At 41.2% G+C, this 23,743-nt stretch overlaps 1 protein-coding gene across 1 annotated transcript in view; it reads right to left on the bottom strand.

Moving 5' to 3' along the window:
- The window catches only part of plxna2 (plexin A2), a 201,442-nt gene that overhangs the window by 35,258 nt on the left and 142,441 nt on the right, over positions 1-23,743 (bottom strand). Inside the window, exons 15-22 of the mRNA XM_075475207.1 lie at positions 22,115-22,251; positions 19,603-19,770; positions 18,426-18,519; positions 6,335-6,574; positions 5,774-5,917; positions 5,039-5,273; positions 2,590-2,732; positions 1,023-1,291 (exon numbers count right to left, since the gene is read on the bottom strand). Of these exons, the coding sequence (XP_075331322.1) occupies positions 1,023-1,291; positions 2,590-2,732; positions 5,039-5,273; positions 5,774-5,917; positions 6,335-6,574; positions 18,426-18,519; positions 19,603-19,770; positions 22,115-22,251 (1,430 nt within the window). The remainder of the gene's footprint in view (positions 1-1,022; positions 1,292-2,589; positions 2,733-5,038; positions 5,274-5,773; positions 5,918-6,334; positions 6,575-18,425; positions 18,520-19,602; positions 19,771-22,114; positions 22,252-23,743) is intronic.

Here is a 23,743-nt window from a genome sequence, read left to right as displayed (position 1 = left end):
TCACGTTACATTGATTTAAATGCAAACAAGTGGAATGAAAACAATATGTGTTATTAATTACCCTACCTTTTCTAAACCCAGAATGTTGAAAATGTAACATGTAATCCAATTATTATTTAAGTAGGTTAACCATGCCCTGTCCCTCGTCGTTGTGCAATGCGCATCTCCTGAATAAAAGGGGAGATGGATCGCGCTTTTGAACTTCTTTTAGTTAGGCTTTATTTCTTCTCAGTTTCTGTTTCCTCTCACGATTTTAGTTGGCGGGACTGCAGCTTATCACCGCTCCCGCCCGTTCCCGCACTGGGCACTCCCCCTCCCGCCCGCGCCCGCAATGAGCTTTCAAAATGTGTCCCGCGCCGCACTGCTTTGCGTTGGGTCCCGCGGGACTCCCGCGGGAGTGCAGGGCTCTAATCTACATCTTATTCAGCGTTGATTTTTTATTCTGCAGCTAGGAAAGTTTTACTTGCCATTTCATTTTGTAGAATTTGCTTCCCTTGTGCACTCTGCTTAGCTTTGCTTCCTGCCCTTGCTTCACACCTGGTTGTAGTTACTGATTGCCTCACACCTGTTCAGTGTCAGTGTCACCTCCCTGTTGTATTTACTGTACTGTTTCCTTTCGTCTTAAAGCCTTGTTTAGACCCTTGTTTTGTTTTTCTTTAGATTACTTGCTGTATAGCATGTTTGGTTTCTGCGTTCCTGAAATTATCAAACTTTACTTTTTGTTAAACACCTGGCTGCCTCCTGTGCGCGCCTTGTTTGGGTTCCCCTTTGATCTGCTCATGACAGTAAAGGCTTTTGTTTGTTTATATTACTACAAGTTAATTCATTGCTATGGTTTCTTCTGGGCAATTTAAATGTCAAAACAGAAACATAAATAAAATTGTTTTTCTTTGTTCAATGCTTTTAAGAGTGACATTTACTGTAAATCTACTTGGAAAAGTTTAATAAACAAACCATCAAGATGCAGAAAGAAACAGCTGAACCAAGCCTTTCCCCCACTGAAGCTGATAAATGACTTGTACCTTCGCAGCAGCAGTTTGGGATGGTTCTTGCTCTCCAGGTTTCGGTCAATCAAGTCCGACAGCAGGTGTTTAAGGACATCAGTTGCATACTCCAGTCGCCCCTGCAAGGCGGTCATGATGAGGGAGGCTACGTTTCCACGGTCTCTCATGGAAAAGGAGCGCTGCATTTCCAGTGTTCGGATAAAGGTGAGCAGGAACACTTTGTTGTTGATGAGCTGACCAAACAGCTTTAAGGCCTTTTCCACATTCTGCTGGCCATGACCTGGCACCTGAGGAGGACACAAAAGAACAACACGTCTGTTACAACCCAGGACTACTTAGTCTGGTAATAATTTGAATGAATAAGACTTGAACAGTTTCCAAAATTCATTGTGACCTTGTCTCTTGCAAAATAGAATGCATCAAAATCCTCAGTAATGTTTCCCCTCAGAGAGACAAAAAACCCCAATTTTGACGGGAAACTGAGAAGATCCTCATCCAATATTTATCGGGAGTCTTTTAAAAAATGATGTGCTTTAAGTTAGCCACTTAACTTTCAAGTCAAACATGCTTTTGACTACACCAAGTAACAAAATTCAACTTTTTTAAAAAGGTTTTGACAACTAATTTGAGTGCTTCTGGCAGGAAACCCTGTCAAACAATACCAGGGTTATGCAACTTCTGTTTTACTTTAACCATTCTTAGTTGGCCTAATCTGAACAACCAATCTTCTTATTGCCCATATGAGGTCTCATCTTGGGACATTTGCAGTGAATTGACTATGGTAAACTATTGAATAGTTATTCACTACTTTGGATTTTGGCAATCCAGTTGCTGAGTTGCAGTTTTATAATCTATAGTTATATAATCTATAATTCAAGAAACCTGTCCATTACATTCCTTGATTCTTAACATCGCCAACTAATGGTGAAAAAGATTTTCCATTTTGCATTTTCATTTCATCCTACTTCTCACTGCTGCACATAATCAACAAACAAGACATGTCATTCGCTTTGAATCCCTTTATCCCTGACGGTGGCATCTTGCTGACACTCTCTGCACCCGACATGAAATAAACTCATTTCCCGAAACTACTATGGCCCCATGAAGAGGAGCAAAAAATGTTAACAGGCTAGTTTTTTCTCCTCAATGGAAGAGCCCACACTCCTGCTTGAGGAGTAGGAATTACTCACTTCATTACCCCTCATACTGCAGCCAGTGGTGGATGAAATAGCAATGTGCTGGGACCCTGTTTTCCATGAGGGAGCTTGCATGTGGGGCGTATATATGTGTGTGTACGCTGCCCAGTATGATGGACCGTGTATATGTGTGAGACCACAGTGTAGAAAGGATAACTGGCACAGTGGTATCCTTTCCCCCCTGAGCAATTTCCTGCTTATGGAACTTGCCCTACAGGGGTAATGGTGAGGGAAAGACATACTCTTCAGCTATTCCGGTCCACCCCCCCACCAGCCCCTAAGGCTGACTTCTCTTTACCCTTTCTTAATGCTTTTGCTGCTCATGTGTTTCAGTCATCTTCTTCCCAATTTCTCCCCCTTGTCTCTCCTTGCACTCTGTCCTTAGTTACCTCCAGTTCTCTGAGGACGGGATGATCCTCAATGCCGGGGAAGAGGACTCTCATGGCATATGTTCTGTAGTCCAGATAGGGGATACCTGCTCTGTCGAGGTCACTGGTAAGCTCATTGATATCTGTCTGCAACTCTGCAAAGGCTAGTAAAGAGGGAAGACAGAAAAGAAAGACCTTTTGGATGGGAAACTTGAGAAATTCATCACAGAAATAAAACAGTTCTTTAATCCCCAAGGACCAAATAAATCACGACTTTTTATCTTCAGTATATTTACTGCTGGCATGATGAAGATGACAGATAGCTCAAGACCAACTTTGTGTCAGAAAAACTCTGTATTTCACATCTCACTCCAAAAAGAAAAAAAGAGAACACTTTATCTCCCATACACACACACACACACATGCGCGCACACACATCGCCTTTTTTTTTTTTTTTACTCATTTTTATCTACAAGCCAGTAAATTGGCTGTAGTGAAGGCCCCAAAGAGAGTGTCATCTCAGTGTGAGGCTGCAGGTGAGCACTAGTTAATTGGCTCCATCCTGACGGACTCTCGTTCAGGCCCACAGCTCTGTTGCTCTGCTTGGCTGCCCTTGGGGAGGCTCCCTGCCTGTAGCCTATCACAGGAACAGCAGCAGTCCTCTAACACCCTCCTCAAAACCCTGTCAACCAGTCTTAGGTCCCAGCTCCTGGCCTCACAGCCCCCTGCAACTCAAGGGAAGTTGTGGAGGAACCCAGGGACCTATCTAATCTACCCTGCAAGGCAGGACGCTCCTGGCCAGTGCTAATGGGTAAAACATTAATCTTCTTCTTTCCCAAGGCTGCTGGTGTGATTCCGTTTGCTTACTCTGTCTGTCTGTCAACTCTTTACAGCAAATTTATGTTTTTTTCACTGCTTCATAACACTGTGAGATCTGATCAGGGGATGGCTGGAGGGGATAAATAATAAGGTCCCCTCTGGCTGATGAAATCCCCTGAACAATGTCAAACACAAACCATCTCAGTGATAGGTTTTAATGACCCTGATGATGGCACTAGGGGCAAATCAGTAGTCTATATGAACTGGATGTTTTCTTCTTTTCAGTGTTATAACTGTGGGTTCAGCTGAGGCTGTTTGTTGTAGTAGAGGGGACTCGCAGGGACGTCCACTCTTGTGAAGATTGACATTGAATGTTTTCAACTTGTGATTAATCTTTCTCGCTGTACAATGATGGACTCCAAATTGAAAATGGCCTTGTTACCCTTCCCAGATTGATGGGCACACCTGAGTGCTCCAGACCAGCAAACTGCCAGAACTTCTGCTTTTTTAGAGGTGCTCACTCTTACTGAAGATATATTAATCAAGTGCTTTTAATTAGCACCACCTGACTACTAGTTACCCTCTTCATTCCTTTTAGAAGCAGAGAGGGTGAACTTAGTTTTTCACAAGCAAAAACTATGACACAGTGCCATTCTTTTTTTTTTTTTTATGATGACCTGACACGTAAATCCTCAGACTTAGGCTGCGGCTACACGGAAACGTTTTTCACTGTAAACGATACTTTTTCTTATCGTTTCGCTGTCGCGGCCACACGGAGCCGGCGTTCCCACTACCCCAAAACGATAGTTTTTGAAAACGGGTTCCAGAGTGGGAAAGTTTGAAAACGGCCTCGTTTCGTTTCCATTGTTACAGCTAAAACGTTTTTGCGTCAGTCACACGTTGACGCTGGGAGCCAATTTTAACACTTCTCTATTGTCTCACAGCGTGGCGTGACACAGTGGCGTGTGTACTGCCTCGTTTCATCGTTTTCGTCTGGACAGCAGCGCGTTTCCGTGTGGTCGCAAGAATTTTCGAACCCGTTTTCAAAAAAAACCTCGTTTCGTTTTCGTGTAGCCGTAGCCTTAGCTGTCTTTTTCACATGACAGTACATACATAACACTTTTCTTACATTTGAGATGTAAATAAAATGTAATGTGTCCCTTGCGTGAATGAGGTTGGGGTTACTAATTACACACCTCTTATTCATTGATCAATTTGTGTCATAGCCTGTTCACAGCAAGCAAACTATAGCATTAAGCAGCAAACACTGTGTGGTTTAGTGAATGTGGGGGTCCCCTTGCAGGGTTAACTAACTGCATCTGCTGAGATGAAATACCAGGATGACTTACTGACTCGGATTCAAAGGAAATTTCACTGCATTATCTAACACAGACAGACCAGCAGTAAGTAACTTACTGTATTATTTGCAAAAATCCACATTTATGCTTGTTATGTCATTACAGTCTGCTCAATAGCAGTGCACTCTCCAGCACCCACTGAGCTGCACGTGTTATAGAACAGCCTCTAAAATTACAGTCTGTAAGTGGATATTCCAAGCGAGGAGGGCCTGTAACCGTCCTCACAGTGCAATTAGGTTGCTAGACGCCGCTGCACTTTGTCTGTATGCGCACAGTGCGACTCTGATACTAACCCTCTTTGCACTCTAGGGCAACTCGTGATTCCAGGTTGTCCATTTGCATCTGCAAGCGCTTCAGGGTGAGGTCGTTCTCACGTGACTTTCGCTTGTAGGCGATGAGGACGAGGATGACAATGATGAGGAGGAGACCGCCACCTGCTGCGATGCTAACAATGGCTGGAAGGGTCAGCAGGCTGTCAGACATGATGTGAACAGATCCGGGGGACACGTGGAGGCCACCTACTTGAACCTGCCGAGAGAAGCAAACGCATGTAATTGCAATGAAAATTCTCCGTGAAAATGCACAGAATTTTCTCATGTTTCAACTAAATCTGATAAGTGGCTTTGAGATCTGTTCTATGCCACATGATCGATGATACACAGCAATGCTTGAGCCAAGGCTTGTGTGTGTACATTCTGCCACAACCAAAGTAAATACTGTTGAAATTGATGTTGAGCGTAAACACATGGCCACCTGTGTGATGACGTTGAGAGGAAAACAGCGTGGGCCTTGTACTCAATAAGCAAGGAGAAAACTAAAAATGATTGCAACAGTTTTTGACAGAACCTTTTGACAGCTACAGCACACTCACGTTGCTCTCCCTTTGACCCCTTCCACTGAGGTGAATGAGCAATAATGAGAACACAAATAATTAAGTTGAAAGGCCAGATTCTATGAAAAACAAATCACAAACAAAAACAAAAAAAAGCCAGACAGGAACAAGGAAACTAGAACACAAAAATACTCACCAACACTTTGTATTGTCCTGTGAGGTTGGGCGGCTCACACAGCAGCTGGCTCTCCGACACAGTGACAGAGCAGGGAGTTTCTCCAATCAGTACAGTGTAGTTAAGCTTCACCCCTCCTGATGCAGGGGGAATCAGGTTTCTGCCCTGTATGTACATAAGGATGGACAGAGAGGTGTGAAATAGGGAGATAAACTCAGACACACAAATGCATATCAAAAGCAGGCATTTTTGCAAATGCAAAAAGCCAATATGTCGCCTAAATTAGATCCACTGGTTTGGGGACAGCTGCCTCAAAATATGATTCCTTACTGAGATCTGACATGGTGCGATCTTTTACAGAGCTGGGAGTGGAAAAAGCTGGCATTCTACTGAAATATATCAATATACCATAAGGCTTCCTGTACCCAAGCGATGACAAAGAAATGTCACATAAATCAGCTAAAGCTAATATCCAGAAAACATATCAATGACTGAGTAAGACAAAGAAGAAAGTGAGTACATTTCTTGCACAAGGATGTAAGAGTTCTGTAGATCCAAATGTGTGTATTTCCTATACTGTACCTTGAGAATGATTGGGGAGCCTGGTTTTTGCTCCAGGACACCATTGGGGCTGAGGGGTTCAAAATAAGGGTTTGGGTAGTAGAGGAGGTTGGTGTTGTTGTAGACCAGCAGCGCCTGGACATTGTTAAAGATGAAGCCAAACTCGTCTGCATGTTTTACTGTGTCCAGACCTGGGTGGTACTCTGCCATCAGCGAGGGAGCGAAGCAGTTCATACTGGTGGTGTTCAGCACTTTACACACCTGGGGACAACAAAGCAACAGGAGGAAAATGTTGGAGAAAATCCACTTTATGTCAAGATGCTGTGTTGTGCTGAAACATTTTATTTTTGGCTCCAAAATAAAACCCTAAATGTGACCTGATCTGTTATAAACTCATTTTTGTAGGATAGGAAATGCACTGATGACCCTACAGGGAATAAACCAGGCTAAGAATTGACACATAAAATCCACATTCTTTTCAGAGAAAGGGGTTTATTATTTTGTCACTAAATCCATCTTTATTGTCGAGGAAGCCTCTGTAAAATGAGAAATAAATCGCTGCTACTGCCTCACTGTAAAATGTTTGAGGACAACAACCACAAAGGACTGAGGCACTGCTTCTCTGTTTCCTCAGGTAAAGGCTGAGCTATGGCTCTTTTATTACTTCTTTCCAGTTTGCCTGGATTAGAGACCTGTCTTCCATCCATCCTCCCCGGCTCAGCTCTGGAGGGGAAGGGAGAGAGGATTGATTGTTGCACAGCACTCTGCTCAGAGAGTTTTTTTTTATCTCCTTTCACTCCCTCCCAGCTTTCTCTCTGGGGAAGAAACTTAATTAGAGGTAAATATCATCAAAGTTAGTGAATGCTAGCATCTACCTGTTGTCTGCTGTTGCAGAGAAAGCCAGGGAGATCGATGCAAACTCATCTGTGTAGGGTTCACCAATTGGATTTTGCCATGGTGTAAGGTGAGTTTCAGGAGCAGGTTTGGAGGGGGGAGGGGAATATTTACCTACTTTCTCTTGGATATAAACACGAGTTTGTGAGTTTTCTCTGTCAAGAGAGCTGACTCTAAATGTTAGAATCATTTGTAAAATGTACTGCATTTTAGACTGCAACTAATAATTACATTAAGTATAGATTAATCTCTAGATTGTTTCAATTGTCTGGACTCTTTAACACTGTAAATGTCTTCTACAAGTTGTTGAAATCAGAGGTTAATTTTTCAATACTTTTTTTTTGGCAAATCAACAGTGAAACCAAAAGCAACTGATTTATATTTATGGAAAACAAGGAAAACATTTCAAGAAGTTGAAACTAGATTTTTGGTATTCCTGCCTTAAAAAAAGACACTAAGTCACTAATGGGTGACTAATTTTCTGCCTATTAACTAAATCCTTACACAACACTTTATCTCTATAAAACAGGTCTACACGATTCCAGCATAGAAACCGCAGTATACATTACACGGTAACACATGTAATGGTAACAGCCTTGGCAGTCTATAAGAAACCTTCCCTGGTCTGGACGTTTTTCCTTTTACTTACTGCTTGTACAAGCAACAGCAGCAACGCATGACAAGAGCGAAAAGATAAGCCCTTTTTAGAAATAGATAGCACAGCCCGATAGCACTCCTGACACACTTTCACCAAGTTTGGGTTCTGTGAAATCACATTAACAAGTGAAAAGTTATAAAAAGAGATGAGAGTTAATGAAAATTTCATACAGGCTTTTGCCACGCATGGATGCCACTTTGCAGCGAAGCAGAAGTAATTAATACAATCTGAACAGCATTGTTCCGGAGCCACGAATAAGAGCCTTGCATACTCTTATTTGTAGATAACTGATGTTAAACACTGACTCACTGCTTTGTGAATGATTATAAAGAAATGCGTTGACTATCCCAAGGCATTAAGAATGATATTATTTCGAATAATTTTATCCACTCCATTTATCCGCAAAATTAATCATAAATGATTATCAATTATATAAGTGGACAAACAAGAAATAATTTCTGAAGCTGCATATTGTAATCCTTATGTGGGCATTTAGGTTGATGTTTGTGTTTTTTGGCCCATGTGGTGAGCATGTCATGGTGCAGGACTCTCCAACAGGAGAAATAAAACAGTCAAACAGTGTGTTCTTTAGGTGAGTATATAAGCATTGAGGGTTTAACGAAGAATAGAGCTCAGGTTAAGCTCGATATGTGCTTCTTTTTTACTGCTGGCACAGTGACATGTTCTATAGACAAGCCCAGATGCTCCGGCAGCATCCTTGTGACTGTTACATTGCAACAGCAGGACATTTGCAAGTCAACTAAAGCGCTGAATACCATCTGCTCTGCCGGAGATGGATAGTGTTTTTTGTTTTTTCTTCCCTCACTGTCCTCACATTTTCTCCTCTTTTTCTCAAATCCTCTCCCTCGCTGAATCCTGTCAGGATAGAAAACTGCTGCTATCATCATGTAGGATGTTTTTCAGGACGTGTGGCAGTGAGTCGAGTCAAGTGAGAAAATGTTGATGGGTGAATGGGATATTGGGCATAGTGAGATCTGACAAAAGAAAATGGGATATTTGGGTTCCTCGCTGGGTGGGTTAGTAAATTACTCAAATTTTAAAAACCCATTGATGGCTTTTGCACCACTTCTTTCTTTCAACGTGGTTATCAAGTATCTTTCATTAATTGAAGTGCAATTTGTTTACACTACCAAAGAATTTATGAGGATTTTTGGATTTCTCAATACCATATATAACATTTCATCCCCTAAAACAAGAACTGCATGGAAAGAGCCTTGTGTGTCTGCTAGTGCAAGTTTTTCTAAACTTCTTTGCTAAAAACAATATCGGCTGTTGAGCAAGTGATTGAAACCCATCCGTGGGTAAAACCTGTTGTCTAGTAGCCTCGGTTGGGCCATCGGAAATCAATCAGAGTAATCAGATTGATTGAACGGGCGGTCACTCCCCTCTCTGAAACCACTTCTTGGTTAACTCGAGGTGGGCGGTCTCAGCCAAGTAGAATTAGCTAACACGTGAACGGCCGTTTCCAATTGTACACACAGCATAAAATAAGGGGTTACGCCTCAAGCGTCAGCCATTCACGTGTGAAGACATTCTTGGGTAAAGACATGCGTCTCTACCTGCGCGTGTCCACCGAGCAAGGCCACTGAACAAGGCAAACCTGTCCTACTTGCCTCATCCATGTCGCTCTGGCCTCACCACCTGCTTTTAAAATGTGCCTCAATCCCACTCGCGTGGAAGGTTTCACAGAACCAAACAACACCACGAACTTAATAACCTCCGCTCTCTAAAACACACTTTACTCTGTGACACTCCCTTGTCTGTGGGGTTGTGGAATTGCCAGTCGGCGGTAAACAAAGCAGACTTCATTACGGCTTATGACAACCATCTGTCACTTGACATCCTGGCTCTCACTGAGAACTTGATTAAGCCTGAAAACAATGCTACCCCAGCTGCACTTTCGACCAACCACACATTCTCCCACACCTCTCGTACAACTGGGAGAGGTGGTGGAACGGGCCTGCTCATTTCCAACAAATGGAAATACAACCAACTGCTACCTCATGCTAAATGCAATACCTTTGAATACCATGCCATTTTGGTAAATGCACCGGTCAAAATCTACAACTCGGTGACTTTCTAGATGAACTAGACACCTTGCTCTCTTCCATCCTTGAGCATGACTGTCACATAATGGTTTTTGGTGATATGAATATCCACCTTGACAGTCCTAACTCTTCAGAATTTCTGACATTCATGCACTCGTTTCAGCTACAACTGGTTTGCAGTCCTCCGACTCATAAAGCCGGCAAAGAGCTAAATCTCAGATCCGCCACCTGCTACCAATCTGACAGCAGACACCTTTGCCTCATTCTTTTCTGACAAAGTGGTAGCTATAAACAAACACCGAACTGCCTACACCCGAAGCTTGTACCACAGAATCAGCATGCAGAAGTCCTACTGCATCTTTTTCTTCATTTACCCCTCTCGCTTGGAGCTGTGTTTCTAAACTTCTCACACATGTAGCCGTCCTACTACATGCCCGCTGGACCCTGTTCCTACCAATCTATTCCTGTCCATTGCTCCTACTGTAACTGCAGCAGTCACACATATGATTAATGCTTCACTGACATCGGGCACATTTCCTACCATATTCAAGCAAGCTCCGGTTACACCGCTGCTCAAGAAACCTTCCCTCCCACCAACTCATGTGGAGAACTATCGGCCCGTCTCTCTCCTCCCATTTCTGTCTAAAACCATTGAAAGGACGATCTTTAAGCAGGTCACTGATTACCTCTCACAAAACAACCACCATGATCCAAACCAATCTGGGTTTAAAAGTGGACACTCCACTGAAACGGCTCTGTGACAGAAGTCTTAAAAGAAGGCCGAGCAACAGCTAAGCCCTCAGTATTCATCCTGCTTGACTTATCGACTGCGTTTGACACTGTCAACCATTGTATCCTTTTGTCCATACTCTCCAGCATGGGCATCACAGGGAGAGCACACTCCTGGTTTGAATCGTACCTCACTGGTCGATCATTCAAAGTATCCTGGCTTGGTCACACTTCTGCAGCGCACCATCTCGCCACAGGGGTATCCCAAGGTTCAGTACTGGGACCTCTTCTCTTTGCCATATACACCAACTAACTGGGCCAGATCATCCGATCCCATGGATTCTAATACCAAAGTTATGCTGACGATACCCAGCTCGATGACAACCACACGGTCTCAGCACCAATCTCAGACTGTCTCTCTGACATATCGAAATGGAAGAAAGCCCATCACCTTCAACTAAACCTCTCTAAAACTGAACTGCTTGTCTTCCCAGCCAAACCAACCATACATCTCAGCATCTTCATCCAAACTGAATCCATATCCCTTGTTCCATCAAAGGTAGCTAGAAACTTGGGTGTCATTATTGATGACCAACTAACTTTTAAAGATCATGTTGCCTCCGTTGCTCGATTGTGCCGCTTTGCATTGCTAATCATAAGAAAGATCAGGCCATACCTAACCCAACATGCCACCCAGCTCCTGGTGCAAGCTATGGTCATCTCCCGCCTTGACTACTGCAACGCTCTCCTGGTCTCCCAGCCTGTGCTGTGAAACCGCTGCAGATGGTCCAGAACGCGGCGGCGTGTCTGGTTTTCGATCAGCTGAAAAGAGCACACGTCACCCCTCTGTTCATTGAACTCCACTGGCTACCCATAGCCGCCCGCATCAAATTCAAGTCACTGATGTTAGCCTACAAAGTCCTTAATGGAACGGCTCTCATCTACTTGAATGCTCTTGCAAAGGCTTATGTCACAACTCAATCACTCCGGTCGTCACAGGATTGTCATCCAGCAGTGCCTACACCCCGCTTAAGACGATCCAGACTCTTTTCATGTGTCGTTCCACGATGGTGGAATGACCTTCCGAGCACTACCAGAACAGGGAACCCTGTCTATCTTCAAGAAACTCTTGAAGACCCAGCTCTTCAGAGAGCATCTCCTATCCTAGCACTTACCTTGTACTTCCCTACTCCCTCTACTGCACTTTATCTTTCTGTACTTCCCTCTATGTCTGCACTCTATCTCTACACTGTCACCCCTGTGTCCTCTGACAGAGTCTGACTAGTGGTTTCCTTCTATGTAGCTTTTTGTTAGCTTTGATGTTAGCTGTAATGTTATGTCCTCATTTGTAAGTTGCTTTGGATAAAAGTGTATGCTAAATGCATAAACATAAACATAAAAGCAACAATTAAATAATTTTTGCAGCACAACACAATAAAACTCAATCTTTAAATTATACAAAAACACACTTTTCAATAGCCCTTCTTTTCTTTTAGGGAATGTAGTGTCAGAAACTACTCACTGTACAGCATTTATAAAGTGAATTGAGGTCAACAGAAAGAGAAAATAATTGGAATTGTGGCCTCATCTGTCTACTTCTTCTTTATCTAGTGTTGGATAGAGCAAGGCTGTTTTAAGGCAGTACCACTCCAGCCCCTGTGGCTGAATGCATTACAGTGATCTACTGTGTGGTTACAGCCCACTCAATCATTCAAAGGTCTCTGGCCAGGGTAGTGGTGAGAGAGACTGAAGGGAAGATCTGGCTGTGGAGCAGGGCATAGAAAAAATGTGAGAGGTTCATGGGGTCAAAGGTCATCTGGAGGCTAACATTTAATATGTAGTCAGTAGCTGTTCTGATGTTCCTATTGGTTAGTACAAACTGTGTTTATTTCTCTGCTTGCCTGCTACTCTGACAAACAGCTGTTCTTATACCAGTATCAAATCTATCTTGAGCAATGATCCATCATCTCGAAGGTATCTAAGCTACAGTATATAGCCAATGCCAGTGGTTTATTTTTTCTTTAAAATGTGTTCTCCGACTAAAGTGATATCCGTTTGCTCTTTGCGTTGAAATGTGCTTTGTCTTCTTCTAATACCAGAGCTCCACAGAAGAGACGTGACGAAGGAAACAATTCTAAATCTCCAGATGTATGGCATTATAAGACATGGGTAAACAGCTCTGAGCACAAAATCATCATAAACATGTAAACTTCAAGTTTTGAGCCCCCATTATTTTGAGCCCCGCCCCTCTAATCAGACAGTCTGATTGGTCTTGGTGCATCCCTGCTGTGGAGTTTCTGTGATCGGCAGAAGCCGTAAATGCACCCAATGTGCTGGTGCTGACACCGAATCGGGACATCTTAAGTGTGGCAAATGTATTAAATGAAATTTTTCTGGGACAGGTAAATGTTCTGGAGCCGGAAAATAACCCTTTAAGCCTTAATCAAGATCATGATAAATGTTTCAATTGTAAATCCGCTGACAGATACAGAGCATTTTACAAAGAAAATTGCCTTTTTTTTCCCTTCCTTTCATGGTTTCTTTGTGAATCTGTGTAGATGACACAAGGGACCGAGAGAAGAGAAGCAATTTAGTGTAGGACAGGTGATCATTTGAAGGCAGGCTGACAGACAGCAGCTCTTATTACTACAGGCTACTCTGTTGTTTACCCTCCTCCAGTGACAAAAGGAGAAAAGGGGTGGAGGAGGTTTGGGGGTGGGAATGCAGAATGTGTAATGGTAACCTTAGCATTTAAAATAAATTCATTCTCTGTGGCTGGACAATCAAGATAGTGATATAGGCTTCTTTTGGAAGGTGCTAGTTGGGGAGTTTGGAGAGACAAGGCAGGGTTGAGAGCAACAACCCTCTTTCAAAGCTTCGGAAACTAACACAACCCCCCCAACACACACACACACACACACACACACACACACACACACACACACACACACACACACACACACACACAAGCACAGAAGTCAAATCCCATTTTATTAGGGGTCTTCCCTCACACTCATGAAGGGATTTTTTCCTCTTCCTTAAACAAGAGTAAAAAAAAAACAGATCTGTTTTCTAACTTCTAATTAGGCTGCTCTTTCTGAACTCACACAGATCTTTCAGGGACACTGTAGTCTTTTGAGGAAACACTGTAGCATTAAAACTCTGCCTGCCTTTTTATAAAAGAAACGTTAACCAAACATGACACACACTTAGGACTATTTTTAGATAGATAATATCGGGGACAGGATGTTGAAAATGCAAAGAGGAAGGAGGCATGTTTTTATGGTTGCACATGTGCGTACATGTGCACTACCCTGTTCTGAAATTCTATAAATGAAACATTAGATTTAGGCACAATCTCATTTCACTCCTTGACCTAACTACTTAGCCCTAGCTCACTGGTTTTCACACAGACGCAAAGGGCTAGTGTGTCCTCATTCATTACGAGATGGAGGGATAGGGTAAAGTGACAGGGCTACATAACCCTTCAAATGGAGATTTTCCAGAAGCACACATCAAGCAGACTGTTTTGAGAAATTTCAGTACATTTCATCATACAATCAACACACACACTTTGACAACAGGAGCCCATTACATGTGTATAGCAAATTAATTCATCATAAAGAAAAAACACTGGTGTTATATAGTACTATCTATCATGTGAATAACAAATTTGCTTCACAGTCTATCTTACAGACCACAAACTGATTCACCAGGTATTAAAAATGTTTTAATTTTCTTCTATTAATCTGATATCCTGCAGACAACTGAGAAAGGATTTCTATTTCCCTAAACAGCTTTAAGACACAGTGTAATCAAGTAATCATTCCTTTCTACTTTAGCGATTTTAGAAAAAGTCATGCAATTCTAAGAAATCAAACTATCATTGTGATATACTGTATTACTATATGGTCTTAACCAATACCTACAGTAATGACTTCCTACCACCATAAAGTGACAGAAGAATTCTTCACTATTGCCAGCAACCTTGTAATATGTGTGTGGCACTGTGAGCTTAGATGCTAATAGTGTACAAATAAGAGAAATATGCAAAACCAAGGACCCCAGTTGTGAACCAGTTCTGTGTAGAATTATTTTAATTCTAAAAATACAAAAACTAACTAGGTCTAGTGTAAGTCTACCATTAGTATGCACTGCTGTTTGAGAGCAAAGCGCCCAGTGCACATTTTTCATGGATGTATGACACAGTTTGTCGTTACACTAACACCTTTTGAACTTATGTAAGTCTGCCCTTGTATCCCTAAAGAAGGTGTCAGCAAAAAAAAGGTGTTGTGAAAAGTGTGAATGGCTGAGATGCACTGTTAAGTATGCAAGTGTGCACTTGTATGAGAGGTAATTTAGGAAATAATTCATATTTGCTGTCACATGTTACATCATACTCTCTTACAAACACTACACTACACATACTATCATACTCTCTTACAAACACTACTATAGTCACACACATATACTATCATACTCTCTCACAAACACTACTATAGTCCCGCACACATACTATCATACTCTCTCACAAATACAACTATAGTCCCGCACACATACTATCATACTCTCTCACAAACACTACTATAGTCACACACATATACTATCATACTCTCTCACGAACACTACTATAGTCCCGCACACATACTATCATACTCTCTCACAAATACAACTATAGTCCCGCACACATACTATCATACTCTCTCACAAACACTACTATAGCCACACACACATACATCATACTCTCTCACAAACACTACTATAGTCCCGCACACATACTATCATACTCTCTCACAAACACTACTATAGTCCCGCACACATACTATCATACTCTCTCACAAACACTACTATAGTCCCGCACACATACTATCATACTCTCTCACAAACACTACTATAACCACAAACACATACTATCATACTCTCTCACAAACACTACTATAGTCACACACATATACTATCATACTCTCTCACAAACACTACTATAGTAAAACACACATACTATCATACTCTCTCACAAACACTACTATAGTCCCGCACACATACTATCACACTCTCTCACAAACACTACTATAGTCACGCACACATACTATCATACTCTCTCACAAACACTACTAGTCCCGCACACATACTATCATACTCTCTCACAAACACTACTATAGTAAAACACACATACTATCATACTCTCTCACAAACACTACTATAGTCAAACACACAAACTATCATACTCTCTCACAAACACTACTATAGTCCCGCACACAAACTATCATACTCTCTCACAAACACTACTATAGTCCCGCACACATACTATCATACTCTCTCACAAACACTACTATAGTCAAACACACATACTATCATACTCTCTCACAAACACTACTATAGTCCCGTACACATACTATCATACTCTCTCACAAACACTACTATAGTCCCGCACACATACTATCATACTCTCTCACAAACACTACTATAGTCACGCACACATACTATCATACTCTCTCACAAACACTACTATAGTCAAACACACATACTATCATACTCTCTCACAAACACTACTATAGTCCCGTACACATACTATCATACTCTCTCACAAACACTACTATAGTCCCGCACACATACTATCATACTCTCTCACAAACACTACTATAGTCACGCACACATACTATCATACTCTCTCACAAACACTACTATAGTCACGCACACATACTATCATACTCTCTCACAAACACTACTATAGTCACGCACACATACTATCATACTCTCTCACAAACACTACTATAGTCAAACACACATACTATCATACTCTCTCACAAACACTACTATAGTCCCGTACACATACTATCATACTCTCTCACAAACACTACTATAGTCCCGTACACATACTATCATACTCTCTCACAAACACTACTATAGTCCCGCACACATACTATCATACTCTCTCACAAACACTACTATAGTCAAACACACATACTATCATACTCTCTCACAAACACTACTATAGTCAAACACACATACTAATAAAGTTACACACACTTACTATCATACTCTCTTACAGGCTATTATGGATGGAACGACATGATAGTGAATGTATGAGAGAATGATATGCTATGTGTCCGAGTATGGTAGTATGATGTGTGAGTTTGATAGTAAGTGAACGTGACTACAGGGTTTTCACTGCTCTGTCTTCTACTATACTTCTAAGAAGCACAGCTCTACTTGTACTAAAACACATGCATCTACAAGCTGATTTTTTAATAAAATGATTTATAAGAGATGACAACATGTCATGTCATGTCCGTTTATGTAAAAGTAATTGGTGACCACTGATTACATATTAGCTTCTTAAAGGGATTTCCCATTGCATGGAGGGAATATTTAAGTCGATACACCAGTAACTCAGTTTAAAGGGCCAAGGCGACACTCTAAATTAAAGGTAAGGAGCCATACTATGGAATGAGATTAAGCCTTAGAGGTCATTGTAGCATATGACTGCATGTGTTATAGGTATTTGTTAAGGAGTCAGGAGATTATGCTGTGTTAGTACTGTGGGGTGGATACAGAATTAATTTTACACAAGATACACAGCAACCAACTAGAAACCCCTTATAGGGAACAGAGCACTATTTGCAACTGATATAATTTTCCATCCTCCTCACTCAGCGTCCTCCCCTTTCTGTCTGCCAAACCCATCCTACCCAAAACCACAGGGAGAAAATCCCATTGTCTTAATTAAACGAGGACCCCCAGGACAGCGGCTTGAATGTAATTTGTAATGATTTCCTGCAGCCAGGACTTTGATTGTACGCTGACCAAAGACTTATAACTGGTTAATCTCCTGTCAAAAGCCATCAGGAGTCTCCTTGCCCTTGATGATACACACCCTCAACATTTTCCAAACCTACACCCTACTGTCCACTGTGCACCCTACTGCCCATGTGTGGGTATACAGTCTGAAAATCTTATTTTTTTATCAGACTGTTGGTGAACTGAAACCTGAGCCAAAAAGGTGAAACTGTCAACTCCCTGTTCAATATACATTACTGTTCTCTTTGTCACTACTTACAGCTATGGTCATAAGCTGTAAATAACGTCAAAGATAACTTTATTGTGGATACAAGATAAGCTTTCTCCAAAGAGTATTTAGTTAACCTTTAAAGGTTGAGGGTTCAATTATTGCAGAGTGGCTCGGGGTAGAGCCACTGCTTCCCAGCATCTAAACAACGATAGTTTAGTTTGTGCAAATGGTTAGGATACCCCCTGGATGCCTTTCAGGTAAGTTGTTTTGGACATTTGCAACCAAAAAGAGGCTCCAGGGCATACTGAGAACATGCTGGAGAGTTTATGTCTTTCAACTGCCTTGGGAACTGGAGAGGGGTGGCGAGAGGAGAAAGCTTTGGGAGGCTCTGCTTAGACGGCTGGCTACATGACCCTGACACACATAAGTGGAAGAAAATGGATGGCTGGGCGGATGGATGGTTTAAGTCTTCAATAAATACTACACGCAGATCACTCTCACAGCCAGCACTATTACTCACATGCTCGTTGCTTAAGAAGACTGAGTTGAGGCAGAAGTTAGAGAGGTGGAGAGCGCCAGAGGGACTAAACATCACTTGGTTTGCTTGCATATCCGCATTTGGTGTGTCAACTCGAACAAAACTTGTGTATATTATCCCAAATGAGAACAGTGTACAAAATAGTAGCTACATTCAGAATTTTCTGTTGCACATGCAGCTACAGTGCATGGTGGAGAAAGATTGGTCGTACTTACATTGACAGACTCTCGGCCAGCATACTTCACTCGGATCCTGGGCTCCTGAACCACATCCAGATTGGTCCCTGTCACCATCAGAGGGGTGTGACCGCTGAAAACAAACAAACAACCACAAACAGAAAAAAAAACTTTAATTTCACAACTTTAAATAGTCAAGTTTGTCAATGTATTTTTCTGAATGTCTTTCAAATTTAGCTTTTAAAGTTGAATCTATACAAAAGAATATAAATTAGAAAAGCAAAGCAGTCCAAAAGTCAATTCTCAACTAAACTTTTGAACCTTGATGTACCTCTTCAAAATGCTCCCCATCAGATGAAAATAAATGCATTATAAATCGAATCTCATCATCAGATTCTTTTAAGGGGTAATAGCCTTTGGAGTGGAAGATGATTGAAGAGGAATTTCAACTGATTCTGCTAGCTACAATCAACTGGCATAGATCTGTACAAGAAATACCAAGACAGCTGAAGCATATTAAGAAGCAGTGGTGGTATCACAACAGTGAGGTGTACTTGAAGCAGGAATAATATAGGTCAGATTAGTATATGTTAGGCTCTCGGTCTATGTTCACTTTATTTCAACACCACTGATAGTGAGTTATTGTTGACGGACCTTTCACTGTCTGTAAGCTCTATAAATCTTTCCAGCCTGTGCCATCTGCTATAGATTCACACAGCTCATTGTTCTAGTGAACAGTATTTAATCACCACTACTTAATCTTCATCCCTCTCCGCTTTTCAATTATAGTCTGTTTTGTGTGTGTATCTGTCTGTCATAAGTGTTTAACAAAATGGTCAACACTGGGTTTCATGGGAGAATCTCAGTCTCACTGGCCACCCTCTCAAATCTATGAGAATTTTCTATCAGATCCAGACTAATTGGAAGAAAACCAAACGGTAATTGAAAGTGCAGTATTGACTCCTGTCTGCCTTTTGCCGCTGGCCTAAACTGACTGGCTCTAAAGACTTGGGTGAAGGGGAAATCCTTGACTGGGAGAGTGTGGATAAAATAACTATGGGGTGTGTTTAAGATAGGATAAGATAAGATAAAATAAGATAAGATAAGAAAAATAAGATATTTAAAGATACATTACAATACAATATGATACAATTAGATTTTATTGATCCCTCATTTGGAAATTAACCTGTCACAGGTATTGGTAGTTTATTGTTACCTTGCAATGCTCCAGTCTGGCTCAATGCGCTGGACAGTAGGGTCCTCTATGTACTCGAAGGTGAGACTCTCCCTGATTTGGGCATGATCCACGCTCACGCTGATCTGAACTGGGCCGATCCCAGACAAAGAAGGGGCAGAGTAGCACACTATCTCTGTCATGGTCCGCCTTTAAGTGGGAAAAAATTCTGACATTAATGCATTTTTTCAAAACCATATCAACAAAGAGTAAATATGTATGAGACCGTTAAACAGTGACACGAATAGATGAAAAAAGATAAACTAATGATACCTATTTAAATAGTACATTACTTAAAATATTAATTAATTTACATGAACAAAAGACACCACCTAGAGCAACAGAATATATTATGCAATTTGTTCTACCAGCCCTGTTCTGTAATTATCTGACTTAGAACATGGCGTGAACACAGGTGCACCCCTGCACACGTTACACACACACACACACACACACACACACACACACACACACACACACACACACACACACACACACACGCACGCACACACACACACACACACACACACACACACACACACACACACACACACACACACACACACACGCACACAATAACTTGTATACTTGTGTGTGCTGCTACAATATGCTTCCCCTTCCTCTACAAGACTCCATTATCTACCTGCACACCTTCTGAATTTGTCCCAATTCATTAGCAGAGAAGTGCTTGTAATAGAAACTCCCCCAGCCTCCTCTTCCCCCGTGCCAAGAAAACAGTGCAAAAGCACAAACTATCAATTAGCCCCATATCTCATTAAAGCTGGCTTGACTCCTCAGCAATACAGGCAGACTACCGTTGAAAGGCTTAAAATAGGTATCTTCAGGATTGGAAAGAGGGCATGTGGGAGCATCTCAGTTACAGAAGGAAGGATTTGTAAGGAAAAATGGAAGTAAACTGTGAGAGTGGGGTGAATAAAAATGGGTAGTTTGGGGTAAGGAGGATTGGCGAAAGCAAATGAAAAGGATAATAATGAGAAGGATAGGACTGGACGGAAAAGAAAAGAGGTTTTTCTTTAAGTAGTTTTACAAGGTTTTATTTAGTGGGTGATCAAAGCCTTATTAAGATGTACACTATTTTCTGACAGAGAGAAAGAGAAAGAGAGACTTTCCTTGGGGGAATCTCAGTAATGTCAGAAAAAAAGAAACAGAGATATATAATGACTTATTTAATGGCAACAATCCACATCATTGTTAGAACAAAAGCTTTTTTCTTCAGATTTGCTTACAACATGCCATATATCTAACATTTTGGACAGTGACGTATGTAGCAGGTTCAAAAAGTTACAGCAACTTCATGTTAAGCTAAAATATTAAGGGTAATGTTGGCGTTTCAGAATGAAAATGAAAATAGAATAGAATGAAATACAAGACAAAGCTGCAACCATGACAGAAAACAAAGACAAATGGACTCTATTGTGGTTTGTTATTTGCCTCTGTGCTTTTACTCTGCTTTATGTAGGGGACAATTGTCTTTTTTCCATCTTGAGAGAATCAGTGTAACTTCCTAATATTCATACTATACTGTATTTGGAGAGTCTTGGAACAGTGAGTTTTAAATGTATGTCCCTACTTGCACTGTACTGAACATGAACTTGACATTTCCACCAGATTGTAATGTCCAAGTATAAGGTAAGTATCTGGTAAGGAGGACCAAAACAGTCAAAATCCAAGAGAAATTAAAAAAAGCACATAAATGCCTAAATAAATAAATAAGCCAATAAATGCTTTAATGAGACACACAACCGTGCATGCTCACACTCACACTCACTCCTGGGGACAATTTAGTCACCAATTAGCCTAACATGCATGTCTTTGGACATGCCTGGGGAGAATCCATGCATACAAGGGGAGAACTGGGAAGTGAACCTGGAACCCTCTTCCTGGGGGGTGACGGTGTTAACCACCACACATTGCACCATAACCATAACCCATATATAAATAAATAAAATACATATATAAAAAAAAGTATTTAATTATAAAAAGTGTAAAATAAAAACAAAAACAATATTATATTTAGGAAAATATTAAGGTGAAAATAGCAAAGAAAAAAATACATTAATTAATATATAAATATATTAATAAGAAATAATTAAATCAACAAATGGAGTAAAAAAACTAAATTACAAAAATTCAATAAATAGGAGTATTCAATTAAAGTCTAATCAATGTAGTTAAAAAATAAAGCAGATAAATCTATTTTAAATTTTACAAATGACTTATTGTCTGAATTAAGTGTTTATTTTATTTTTGCAGCATTTATCGGCATATTTCTTGATTAAGCCATGAATTCATTTTTGCTATATTTATTTTGGATTAAGGCCGTTTTGTCCTTCTATAAAAAAAACAGTGTAATACTGAGTATCCAGTGGTAAACAGAAACCCAATAAAGCTGGTGGTAGCAAATAAGAATTTAGTACCTAAATTGCACATCTACAGTATAAATAGGTGCAAGAGGGAAGTATCAAAGTCTCACCCAAAGAACTCGCATGTCTGGTTTCCAAACTGAACGGTCACACTGCTGCCGGCGCCAAGGTTTTCTCCCAATATGGTCACTTTAGTGCCTCCAGACTCTGGACCTCTGTCAGGGGACAGGCCTGTGACTGTCGGAGTCTACAAAACAGAAACCGATGCAGAGAAACAGAGAAGGTTAGACAGACCTGTGAGCAATCTAAAGGAAAAGAGGAGAAACAGAGGGAAGGGACAATGAGTGAGACCAACAGGCAGACTAAAAGATGAATACTGTCGAGAGTAAACAAGGAAGCATCCCTGTGGTAACACTTGACAACTTCATGTATTATCACAGATCCCAAGCAAATTAGAGTTATTCATGTTGCCAGGCTGATGGTAGTGGAGCGCAGTGCTAGTGGGAGAGAAGAGGATAAAACCGGGAGCTCTTAGAATCCCTGAGAGATCCTTCTACTACGTGTTGTGCATTCCTGAGTTGTTCTGAGTGAGGCTTTTTAAAGAAAGTCTGAAAATAACTCGTGTTTACAGCAGCAGGAAGCTAGGTTGCCATCACACAGTCAGATGGAGAAATATCCACGTAGACAGCGGCATTTTTTATATGGGGAGACACGCACAGTAGTGGTCGCCTTTACAGGAACATGTGCACATAGAAAAAAACCACACACTTCTATCTCTACAAAGATGAGTATAAACAACTAAACCTGTCCTTAACACTCACTATTTCCATACACAGAGATGGTGTGTTATCAGGAAAGCTGAAGAACCAGTGTGTGAGTGCGAACTCTTATTTTGCTCTTTTAAATATTAGGTGCAATGCATGGGAATTGACGCGGCAGCAAATTTGGGCTTGTGGAGGAATCTTGGAGGAATTCCACACCCTTACACTGTGGTAATGGTGGAAAAAAAAAAGGAGAAAAGACTGGTGAAGGAAACGCTGTTGTGGTGCCAAGAGCACCACACTGACTCACAAAAACTCACAACTGCGCCTTGGAAGTCAGTATGTGTGACTTCCAAGGTGCAAGATTAAAGCAGGTGCTCTGAAAACAACAGCAGTAATTATACACTGCTGTTAATTGTTAAGGGAGAGTTAATTGCAAAGGTGTAAGGGAGCACAAATGGGAAAGCAGATTATCTGTTAGCTGCAATTTGGCCAGACCGTGGATATAACAGACTGGGAAATGTGAGTGTGACTGTGTTAGGATGGTGGGCAGGTAATGTGCGCAGGTTCTTTTACCAATTGTCTATCTATATCATGAGCCTTTGAATGCATCCGATCACATTAAATCTCCTTAAGTCATCCGCCACGTTGAAAGAAATATCGCTCACGCAGGTGAATTGATACACAAAACGCTGCAAGAGCTGGCATTTAGAAAAAAAGGACACTTTCAAGAAATGTTACAATATTTTGCTTCACCTCCACTTAGTAATGTTTTACTTCTGTAACACAGCTCAGGTGGTGGGTTGTAAAAAGCAAACTCTCAAGTATTGACTTCATGATTTTACTAGAAAGGAAGACAAACAGCATCAATAGCCAAAGAACTGCACATGCTATTTATTGGAACCTCTTGTTCCCGTGCCGTCAGTCAAAGAATTATATTTCATATGTAACATAAAAGCAAGCATTGGGCTGCTTAAT

The sequence above is a fragment of the Odontesthes bonariensis genome, chromosome 10, assembly GCF_027942865.1.
Source record: "Odontesthes bonariensis isolate fOdoBon6 chromosome 10, fOdoBon6.hap1, whole genome shotgun sequence".
Taxonomy (NCBI): Eukaryota; Metazoa; Chordata; class Actinopteri; order Atheriniformes; family Atherinopsidae; genus Odontesthes; species Odontesthes bonariensis.
Note: the sequence above shows the minus strand (reverse complement) of the source record. Positions and strands in the feature narration are given on the sequence as shown.